General features: G+C 37.8%; 1 protein-coding gene across 2 annotated transcripts in view; it reads left to right on the top strand.

Annotated features, from left to right (window-relative positions):
• Positions 1-659: 659 nt before the first annotated feature.
• TBC1D22A (TBC1 domain family member 22A) overlaps positions 660-11,983 on the top strand; it is a 150,293-nt gene continuing 138,969 nt past the window's right edge. For both annotated transcript variants that reach the window (XM_071552574.1, XM_071552573.1), the window contains exons 1-4: positions 660-835; positions 3,187-3,243; positions 4,920-5,260; positions 6,006-6,185. In XM_071552574.1, coding sequence (XP_071408675.1) covers positions 774-835; positions 3,187-3,243; positions 4,920-5,260; positions 6,006-6,185 — 640 coding nt within the window. In that variant the 5' untranslated portion in view covers positions 660-773. The remainder of the gene's footprint in view (positions 836-3,186; positions 3,244-4,919; positions 5,261-6,005; positions 6,186-11,983) is intronic.

Genomic DNA, 11,983 nt, shown 5'->3' with positions numbered 1-11,983 from the left:
CAACCCCTGACATTAAATTAGCCTTGCATTAATATGCAGCAACCCCCTGCAACTCAGCACTGCTTTCTCAGGAGCCATACTCCAAAGAATAACGTGAAATCACACCTATTCTGCTGGCAGAAGTGATGTATCCCTGGGTGAGAATTTCTGAGAATTATACACATAACCCCCCTGGTCTCGGACCAGCCCAAAGCCACAAATAAGTGGGTACAACGACTGGAGAACTTTAAAATGGAGAAAGATTAAAGCTCCCACTCAGTAAGTCGCTCAATAACTGAAAACAATTGTAAAAAGATAAAGTGGAAAAAATCCGATGGATTTTGTTATAAACCAATGTCCTCTTATGTTCAGTTAAAGTCTTCTTCCATGGACGTGGCGAGTTTTGCATTTCTTTCTAAGGAGTACTCTTAAGAGTCACTCACTGTGGTTCAATGAAAAAGGATTAAAGTCTGAGAATGTCCCCCTCGGGATGCCGGGAAGTACATCCTGACTCCCGGGAATGCTGCGCGACCCTCCGGGTCGAGCCCGCCCCCCGCACCTCTTCGCTACCATTGGCCCGGCCGCTCGCACCCGGCAGCAATCTCACTTTTGATTGGATAGAACTTCTGAGCCTCTTCGGGCGGCGAATGGGAAGCAGCGTTGTTTCTTCGTCCCAAGATGGCTGCGCTCAGTGCCGCTCCCGTGGAAGGGAGTGGCGGGGAGTGAAGCCTGAGGGAGCGGGCCGGGATCGGGGCCGGGGCCGCAGGCGCGGAGGGGGATGAGGTGACGCCGCCATGGCGAGCGACGGGGGCAGGAAGCAGTTCTGGAAGCGGAGCGGCGCGAAGGTGCCGGGCAGGTGAGCGGAACCGCGGGAAGGTCGGGGCCCGGCGCGGCGGGACCGGCTCTGCACGGCCTCGCTGTGTCCCCAGCGCCGCTTTCTGCCGCCGGCGCAGCGGGGCCTGCCGTGTGTCCGCTCCGCAAGCGCCGTCACCCCGGAGCCGGTGCCTTGTGCGCTCCGCGCCGGAGCTCCCAGCGCCGGCACCGGCGGGGGCTGCGCATCGCTGGCGGTCACAGACAGCGCTGGGTGGAACTTGTGTCAGAAAGGTTGTCAAATGAGTACCTGATTGTGCGTTCTCAGGCTGATATCGTGGTTAAAAAAGTGAACGTGGTTTTGGGGATGTATTCGCCGGCAGATTTTGAGTGGGAGAGCGTGTTCAGCTCTCAGCAATGATACAAGTTGGGTCGTTTTGAAACTTGTTTCAAGTTGTGATATTTTGAAATCCTTTGCAGGAAACTGCATTTTCTAGACATGGAGACAAGTTTTGGTCTCTGCTGTGTATTTCACAATATCGTCAGTTTCTCAACTTTCCTCCTGATGTACAGTCACTGTAACACTGAAGAGCTACAAGGCACATTCTCCATTCAAAGTTTTCCCGGGAATACACCCCCAAAGTCACGATAACTCTTTTAACCATTACATCATGTTGGGAATACATTTTCAGATGATTGTTTAGCCATAACATTCTCTTCTCTCATCCCTAAACTGTTCCCACAGTGCAGTTCTTTATATTCTTTCTGTAAGAATTGTGTGTATTCGTGGTTCTCAGAGAAGGGCTGCTCTGTACTTCCTACCATTACCTAAATTCAGCAACATAGTCTTGCTCATCATTTTCCTTTTTACGTTTTCAGTTACCTTTAAGCACTATTTGAAAGTGATTTTGTTTCTCTAGTTACAAACTAACTTTTTCAGTCCAACTGTTGTTGTCCCTCTAAACTTTTTACTTTGTAACTTTGCTGCGTCCCTTGAGGCTAAAACACTTTTGATTCCTCCCTTTGCACAGGGTCTTTGAATAGTTGCAGTTGGTTTGCAGTCACCTGCAGGCTTGTGGCAGAACAAGGACACTGTGGAGAATGTGCTTTTGATTTTTTCTTTTTTTTTTTTTTTTAAATGGGGTGGGTAGGAGTGTTGTTGTTTTATATTTGTGTGGATTTCCATTGTGATTATTCATAGAGCAGTGTAAGGAAAAGGCAGATTCTGTGTTTGTGGAAATGGACAGTGACACCTGAGCCTCAGGTGAGGGTAGAGCAGGAAGCACAGACTGGACTGCAGAGTGTAGACACACAGTTGTGTGGAAAGGCTGGTGTGGACTGACTTTTTTATTTCCATGGAATCACATAAAAATCATGAGCTTTTATAAACCACCAGTCTCAGGCACCACTAGGGCTGATTTCACTGGTGTTAATGCTGCTCCTGTCCCGTAGGGCTAATTCTCTCTTAAATTTGTTATGACTTCAGTCTTTTTGTCTTGGTTCTATCTCAGGTTTGATAAGGTTGGACTTACTTATATTTATGGACTGGAAATTGTTTTTGATTTGTCAGGAGAGCATGTCTATCTTCTTTTATGTGGTTTTTAGTGCAGGTTTAGGTAGATGCTAAGGTTGAATATGATTTGCTTCTCTTACAATCAGAGAGTTTTGTCGTAATACTTGCTATTATGAAGCCACATGTAAATCTTGTTGTGTTTTCTGTGGAGTATTTTTACTTAGAAAATAATTTTATAGCTCATAAGTGGGAGGTGGGAGACTTTCACTTTGTGGGGAGTTTTGTGTTTCACACAATAGCATGGTATTTTATAATGTAGTGAATAAATCTGCCTTTGGAAGCCCGTTTGTTTCAAAGCATTTTTTTCAATACTCCTGTGATTTTTATTCTCTAACATGCTACCTTTTGGATTTTTCTTTAAATTTATGATCTTTGTGCTTTAGTAGTGGTTAAAAATTGTGTGGTTGGATTTTGGGTGACAGCAATACATAGAGGATTAAATCTTTACAAGTATTTCTTTGAGAATTTTTTTTTTCAAGAGACAAATGAAGAAATGATAAGTCAGAGGAGAATTTTAAAACAGTGTAGATTTCTATTGCACAGTTAACTTATTTCTTCTTTTAATTGTTGGTCAGAAAAATAAGATACACAAAGTTAGCTTAGGTCTCACAAAGAGCTCCTATTTGATAAATCTCTTATTTTTATTAAATTATTAGTATGCACCTCAGTTGCAGCTTCACTATTTTTAGTGGTGTGTGAAATTCTTTGAAAGAGAAAACTGTTGGAACATTTCAGTTCTGCTTGTTATTGGCTATTTATTTAGTATGCAGAAACCCTCCAAATATTTATTATTTTTTGTGATAACTGTCTTTCTTTTCCTTTAGTATTCAACATGTGTATGGAGCTCAGCATCCGCCCTTTGATCCATTATTGCATGGAACGTAAGTTAACCTAATATTTAAATATTCTGGATATTTTGGATCTTCTCTGTCTTCCCTTTCTTTACTTGTTGGCTATACAGTTTATTGTTAATCTTCCTTTTTCAATTTTTGTCATAGTCTTGACTTCTCTGTTCTGACTTCTCTTTTGTGACTTCCTGATGATTACCATGCTGGGAACAACAAATCAGCTCTTCAGCTCTTAACTAGCATAGATTGTCAACTTGCTTTGGATACATGGGAAATTGTGGTAAAGGCAAAAGAAAAGTGTTATAAGGACAAGTGTTGGCTTGGAAGGACGTTGTGCTTCTACTAGATTTTTTTCAAGGTCTGGTTTAACATGGTACAAGAAGTAAAAATTCTCATTAATTTTCAGATGATACAGAGTTGAAGGCAGTTGAAATGTGTGGTCTTGAGGGCTGAAGTAAGAGAAATTAGAATAATTCATTCAAAATTAGAGCTAGAAAGAGAGACCCAGTAACAAAAACTAGAAGCTTATTGCTTTAAATAACAGAATTGGAGAATGACCTTGGTGTTTCAGACAGTGATGACAAGCTGGGTGAAAGTCTGAGTGTTGTAGTACCTGTTAGGGAAGACATTCCCTGTAATCTGTAACAAACACTACGGACATTGTGTGAGCACTGCATGAGAGCTTTTTCTGATTTGCAATTCTGCCTGCCTTATCTTAAGAAAGATAAACAACCACAGGTGGGAAGACAGGGGTGTTCGGATACCTACTTAGGATGGTATTGATGCAGTTTCTGTGCTGTGTGCTCTGGGATGACCCTGCCTGAGCAGGGAGATTGGGCCAGATGACCCACTGTGTTCCCTTCTAACCTGACCCATTCTGTGAAAGGACAGTTAAGCTACTGGCAGTAACATTTTTATTTTTTGAGAGCAGACTAAGAAACCTCCTGAATTTTATACCCTATTCAGCCGAATTCTGAAGGGATATGTGGTTGCTGTGCATTACTGTAAGTCAGAAGAAGTGCTGGGCTAGGGAGGGCTACGTGGTTGGTATCTCACACTGCATGTTGATAAAGGGACAAAAGGTTAGGAGCTGATCAGGGTTCATTTAGACTAGTAACTGGAAGAGATATCTTCCATGTGGGAAGAGCAAAGTTCTGAAGCCAATCCATGCTGCATTGCCTGAATGGGGAGCAATGATAGATTTAATGAGTTTTGAGTTAAACTTGATTTGTTTATGAGGGTGATTGTATTGCGTGATTGCTTGTGATGACCTGGGAGTGGACCATGACTTGATTATGACTCCTGTGCTGTTACAGAGCAATTTCATTGAAAGGGGCAGAATCTCTACAGAAGTTTATGAAGCAAGAGCAGTGCATTGTGTCCTGTCTATTTTATAAACTATTCCGGTAGTAATCCTTTTATTTGACTTTGGGGTTGGTCTTCTTTTTGTTTGTTTGTTTTTTGTTTTCTTAACACAAGGGAAGGAAATACTTGTTCAGTTTCTTTTCAAAGTGAAGAAGAGCAAGTTTTACAGCCCTTGTTCTCAGACTTCTTGAGCCATATGTTATCATGGATGGATGTAGCAGTAACATGAGTGGAGGGAGATAAATTTGCTACCTGTAAAGAATCAAGTATGAACTTTTACCTTTTGGTTCTATCCATAGCTTCATTACTAGTTTTCTAAATATTGTTTGTTTGGTTTTGAACAGCTTGGTAAAACCAGGTTCAAAGCCTCCTACAACTCCAGTGAAACTGAAGAAAGTCAGCACCTTCCAAGAATTTGAAAGTAACACAAGTGATGCTTGGGATCTTGGAGATGATGATGATGAACTCTTAGCAATAGCTGCTGAAAATTTAAATACAGAAGTGGTCATGGAAACAGCTCACAAAGTAATTCAGAATCACAGCAAGCTACAAGAACAACATAAATTTCAGGAAGAACATCTACAGGAAGAAAAACAAGAGGAATTTGCACAGCTGACTTCAGTTGCATGTGGTGATAATAGGCTTGTTAAATCAGTCAGTGAAGGTCATACAGCCAGTTCATCAGGTATATTAAAAGTGAAAAAGATGTTGAAAGTTAAATGAGGAGAGCTGTAATATTTGCCCTGTAAGACAGTAACCCCTTCCCAACTTTTTCTTAATACCATGAGGAAATACTATTTATCAGCATTGATTTATTTGAGGGAAAGACTGTATGCCATACTAAACCCTCATGCATGTGTGTGAGAAATATATGTGTGAGGCAACAATAATTAAACTATCTTTGTTTTCAGCCTTAATAAATCTTCAATTGTGGAAAAAAGGTCCACTATTGAATGTATTTTATTGGTTAAATGCACTACTATTGTGAAAAATTGTTATTAAAATAACACTGCATAAAATATATTGAAAAATTGCAGAAAATCATGCAGGTGGACTGGGAAATTCACTTGTATGTGATCTGGTCTGTGGGTTGTGTATAAGTGTTGAGGTAACCAATTGCAATGATTTCTCAGTTTGCTTTTTTTAAAGAATTGCAAGGGGAATATAAACAGCTTTCAGTAACACAGACATTTTAGAAATCCATTAACCTTGCTGTTAGTATGATCTCCAATAGATGTGTTTTAATTGTGGAATTGAAAGAAGGATGCTCCTGCTGCTAAATCCAAGTAATATGAAGTCCAAACTTATGCTGTACTTGATTTTGCGTTTTACTAAAACAGAATTCTATTTTCAATTTGGAAATTAAATTTAAGTGATTAGAGGCCTTCTCGCTAGCTGAGACTAATTGCTGTGCTTCTATTTCCCTTCAGATAATGCTAGTGAAAATTCTTCCATGCAGAGATCCCAGTCGCTTCCACAAACTTCCACACCCCCCTTGGTGAGCGGAATGGGAAACTACAACACCTCAGTTACTCCTGCATTAACTGAAAGAGAAGCATCCCGATTAGACAAATTTAAGCAGCTACTTGCTGGCCCCAATACAGATCTTGGTGAGTGTTTCTTATAGGAGCTATGAAATACATCTAAATTATTCTTAAGCTATAGAATTTTCCTGTTTGATGTACTGTTCTGCCTGATGGTTTGGTTAGGATCTAATACTTTCATCATTTAGAGTTGATCTTGCAAAAGAAAGAATAAAATGGAAAGCTTCTAGTATTCACACTTGTAATAAGTGATTTGCCTACATCCTTCTAATATGTAGGGTGTTTGATGGCTTCTTGTTCTTTCTCACATTATTTCTTCCTACTAGACTAATCTCTGGAGAAAAAAACCCAAAGTATCATTAGCTGTGAGAATTGTTAATGCCTGATAATGGAACAGCATGGAATATAAGAGTGATTTTCATGCTTAGAAATAAGTAGGATTGTGAAAGATGATGAGGCGTGTAAGTATCACTGCCTGTCTACTCAGTGAGCATTCTTCATGTGCCCAGGCTGATACAGTAGCTCTGTGTCTCATCTGTGAGTGCTGACAACATGCTAATGTGAAAACAAATGTATTGTCAGATAACTTGACTGTTCCCTTTGTGCACTGGATTTTAGCAGCTGAATAGTCAATACAAGTGCTGAGAGAGTATCACAGACTCAAATGACTTTGAATCCCAAGTGAAAATCTGAAGCAAGTAGAATTATTACACTGCATTTGGAGAACTTTGCAATTAGAATTAGGAGTTTATGGCAAAATAATTAATAAAAAAATATCTTTGAGGTAGACCATTGTGAAAGGTATCTGCAGGAAACCTACGTAAGGAATTAGAAATTTTATGTATGAAGGTCTTGAACTGATGCTCTCCTGTCTGCTAGTTGTCATGAGACTTCTTCAGTATACTGTAGTCTAAGCTGTGGCATTTATTGTTTTTTCTTTCTGTGCTGTATCTTATTGTGAGATTGATGCTAGCAAAGTACAATTGTGGAAACAATCCTAACTGGATGAGACTTAGCACTTCAGTGAGTTATAGGACATTCTGAGGAAGTGCAACTGTCAATAAAGTGAGGTGTTAAAACATTACATAATTTTTATAAGCATGAAAATGATAATCAAATATCCCTTTTTCTCACTTTGATCTAATAGATGTTGTGAGTTATGTGATTGTGACTGACATGAAAACTCATACAATTTTTAAGAATGTTGTAATGGTGGAAATCTTTGTTATCTGAGGTTTTAAAGTCAGAGAGAAGACAGAGTTTAATTTAAAACTATCCATTTAACTTTTGCTGTCTAATTAGTTGGAAATACTTTTCCAGTAAATGAGATTTATGGATTAAAGTAGAATAATTTTGTAAGAAAATTTCCTCTCTTAGTAGGAGTGTAATCACCCTGCCGGTCGTGAGCTTAGTGCTATTTAAACAGCCTTGGTTTGTTTGGTTTTTAACCCTATTGTATTCTATTGACCTTTATAAATCTCACACTAAAGTATGGGATTTGAAATTTGGGTGTGTTTTCTTGATATTATAATGTGAAAAATATTTAATAAACTCTCAACAATCTTTTCTGTACAAATCACTAAATAATGCCTCTTCTAGGTATATTTATAGGAAGCTTATTCTTTCTCTTGCCATGCAAACTAACAAGTACAGAATTTGAAGCTGTGTGAGCAGAATAGAATTTTAAGCCAGGGCTTGATTTTTTTGATGCAAATAATTTGACTTTTGTATCTGGAATATATTCAGTAGCATAGATAGATAAATACATGATTTTTCTTAGTGAAAGAAATAAACTATATTGATGACATGCACACTCTTGATGATCATGAAGCTATTAGGAGTAGATCATACACGATAGTAGTGCTTGGACCTCATTATTGCTATATATTAGAGAAATTGTTTGTATGCATATATACATATGCAAATATGTGTATACTTATTACAGCATGTACAGTTCATCAGAATCTGGTGTGTACATGTGTATGTGCATTTTTATTGTATGCATTTTTTGAAGATGCTTGGTTTAGCTCTGTGTTATGATGAAGTCTATGTTTGAAAAGGATTCTTGATTTATAATGACAGCAGTACCCTGGGAAACTTGTGGGTTATATGTGCTGGGTTTCTTATTTCTTGTTGGAGTGGTGGGGGTTTTTTCTGTTTTTCTTTAGAGCTATACTACAAAGATGGACAAAGGCAGAACAGGTAACAGGCTCCAAGCTGAAGCTTGTCCTGAATAATGTAGGGTCAAGTACCTATTCTGGTGAAACTGGCTTATTCTGTTTGTGTGTGGTGATGTGATATGTGTGGGATTATTGTGTGTTCGATCCACAGATAATTGGGTTTTGTTTGTCTCAATGAATTGAATTAGTAAGACTTGGAGACATTTTTGCAAATATTTCTGTTCATTTCTGCAAGTATTAGTTTTGGGTTTTCTTAGAAGTAGAGATAAGTAAAGTATTTCTTTTGTCTTTGTTCCTTCATATAGTTTTGCATATTGTTAAAGTAGGTTATGTGGTAAGTCCTTTCAAAGCAATATAAATAATCTGTGGAACTGTAGTCCTGTCATGCACATTTTCAACTTAAGACTTTTCTCATCATAACATAAGAAATCAACATTAACTATGAACACACAGTAATACAAATGACCTTGAAATACTTCCGGTCACATTTGAATAGTAATTATCCTATAAAGACAGTATAAAATGCAATGTTAGTCTTATATGTCAACTAGAGGTTATGAAAGAGTGTATTCTTTTACAAGAAAACGCTCAAAAAGATCACTTTGGAAGTGAAAATTATTTTAGCCACTGAAGACTACCACAAAACTTTAGAATTGGGTTTAGCCCAAGATTGGATATTGTGAACTGGTGGAAACAGGGAGGTTCTATCAGCCCCATCAGATTATACACTGAGCAAAATAATGTGCCAGGTATAGACTGCAATTGGGATATGAATCCACTGGTAAATAGTACATAAATAGATAATGACAGAGTCATTCTCAAGATTTTTATGTACAATTTTATCTGGCAGGTTCTTATGTGGAAAATGGTTATCAGAGCAAGGCATTATCTAAGAGTACGAACTACGAAAGGAATTGAAAAAACTGCCCCAGAATTCTCAGAATATAAAATAACTAATTTTTAGCTTACTTTGCTTTTATTTCTGAATAAAACCCCTATTTCCATGGCTGGAAAGTGACCTTAATTAGTTTTTAATATTTTGTAGAGCTGAACTAATAAATGCATGCTAATAATTTATAATTGCCCTTGTAGTCGTTCTGGGTCTTCCTTTAAGACCTCCCAAGACACTTCTCTGTCCTGCAGGCATTTTTGTTGCTTGCGTGATAAATACATGCAAATAATATGCCTTACTTCATTTGGCACTTTTTGTTTGACTATAGCTGTGTTATTACCTATGTTATAAATAGAGACAGAATAATGTCACTTGCATCTCAAGAGTATTTAGCTATATGAAAAATCCCCAATTTCTGTAGAAATGTTATTTCTAGGTATATGTTTTGTGGTGCAGGAGAGTGGTGTTCAGCGGTCCTGGTAATTTACCTTCAAGTAGTAACATAAGGCGTAGAATGGGGAGATAATCTTACAATATTTAAGTCAGAGAATGAAAACTGCTGACCAAGTAGAGAACCATGTTACTGCAAGAAATGTGGGCTGGTGGAAGGAGCCTGTTGTAAGAAGCAGTTTTGGCTGGTGAGGAACTTGAGGACTGACCCCTGTTAATTAGATCATATAGAGATGTACTGGGTGCAAATTCAGGAAGCAGGGTAGGATAGGACTGTTGGTAGCATTGCTAAGTTTAACCGACAGCTGCAGAGAGGACGGCGTAGCCTCCCACTTCTGGTACTGCATGCCAGGTTGTTCAGAGGGAACAAGTTACAGTAGTTGTTTGGTGCAATCAGCCTGTGCTTATGCTTGACTTGCAGTCAGTTTGATGTGGACTTAATGAATTTCAGGCCTTTCCTTTCCTTGTAGTGAACCTTGCATTACTGAGTGAAGGTGGGATTGCAGAATCTTTGTGAACAATTGGTTGCTTTAAGAGGAAGGGACGGGACTTCTGGAAAGCAGCATAGGGAGAGCGTGTAGGAGAAGAAATTTCTATTTCCTTCAAGAGACCACTTTGTACATAGTAGAGGAGCAGTACTGCTGTGTCTGTCAGGTTTCCAATTAAAGTTTAATTCTATTAAATTTGTTAAACTTATGTTTTTAAGTAGTCTTGAACAATGTTTCAGGGGGCTGTTTCCTGTGCAAACACAATGTTAGCAAACTATGTTGATACAATCAGATGACATCACAAACAAGTCATCACATACTTGCAACCTCAGCATAGCAGATGGGTGTTCTAATATCAATTTAAAAATTAGCCAGGTAAAACACTTCCTTAATTCCTTCTTTATCTTCAAATCAACTAATTTTCTGAGATTTTTATACATATATGGCTAATGAGTATGTAATTGGATGTGAAAAACATATTTAAGTCAAGCAACAATCAATGGAAAGCTTGGTGTACTGTGATTCTTTTGATTTTAGAAAGCTTCATAACATTTTAATGCTACTGTTATGCAACATAACACATGTATGTAAATGTTTCAGAGTCAAACCAATTAATTTATTAAGTTGTGAAGTTGTTTTGCTTGTTAGGGTCACTTTTCTTTATACTTAGTTGTGACATATTCCAAACTGAACAAAATAACATACTGAAGTTTTAGCATACTGCCTTGAAAAAAGTAGAAGGCCCTGTAAAAGCACCCATGAAAATGGTAAAGCATTGCCATCTTAAATTTTTTGCTATTACTGTGTCCTGTGTTCACATTCAAGAGCATTTTTCATTACACTTTTTTTAAACTCATCTAATTCTCTTTCATTGTAATCATATCTCAAAAAGGAAAACCTTTTCAGAATACCACAAGCTACTGAGTTGTGTGATCCCTTAACTAGTCCTTTGCTATACAATTGGCAGATAATGTTGTGAGGTCTTACAGAACATGTAAAGAATAGCTGAACTTTTGATTAATCTTGTGGCAGAAAATAATTACATAATTTTGCAGGAATTAAAAACTGTCATCTCAGATTATCTCATAACAATAGCTCCTCGCCTGTGTGCACTATAATAAAAGAATTCTAGAGTGGTTCTCTAAAAATTAAATTAAGAAAGAAAACTTCCTGCCACAGTGGTCATCTGTATTGTTGTAACAACTTGAAAAGTAGGATTTTTTATTGCTCACATCCATTCTAGTTTTATATTGAACCTGACTTAGCATAGTAATTACCTTTTCTTTCATTCATTTATGGCTCATAAATATAGTATTCTGTAACAACAATCTGTTATGTCCTTTAAAATTACTTGTCAAACTGATGCTGTTGAAAAGTTTCAATAACTTTACAAAATGCATTAATTGAAATGAACTTAATTTTGTTCCCAGATTCATTAATTTATCTGCCCTGAGCTACATAGTGATTTATCTCTATGCTCCTAGATCACCCATGTAATTTAGAACTTTATTGGCACTTGCAGCTTGGAATTACTTGTAGTGGATCATGTTAGTGCTTATTCTTCTTTCAGTTTGTTGATATATAGTATAAAGGGAACATGTGTCCTGCTGCTACTTCATGGGATGTGCTGTTAGTCCTATCTGTCCTTTCAAATCATTATCACTGTTTCAGCCATAATGGGCAACTACTCTGGAGATGTAATGCGTGCTTGCAGGTATCTGATAAGAATTTATATTGATTAGAGGTTATGGGCTTGCCTTTTGCAGGCATTTGATGTAATAGGACTCAATATATAGCTTAACTGAAATAATATTTCCAGTGCAACCACTGGAGTAAACACTCAAAATAATAAGA

The sequence above is a fragment of the Pithys albifrons genome, chromosome 3, assembly GCF_047495875.1.
Source record: "Pithys albifrons albifrons isolate INPA30051 chromosome 3, PitAlb_v1, whole genome shotgun sequence".
NCBI lineage: Eukaryota > Metazoa > Chordata > Aves > Passeriformes > Thamnophilidae > Pithys > Pithys albifrons.
The sequence above is the reverse complement of the archived record's forward strand: the minus strand, read 5'-3'. Positions and strand labels throughout refer to the sequence as shown.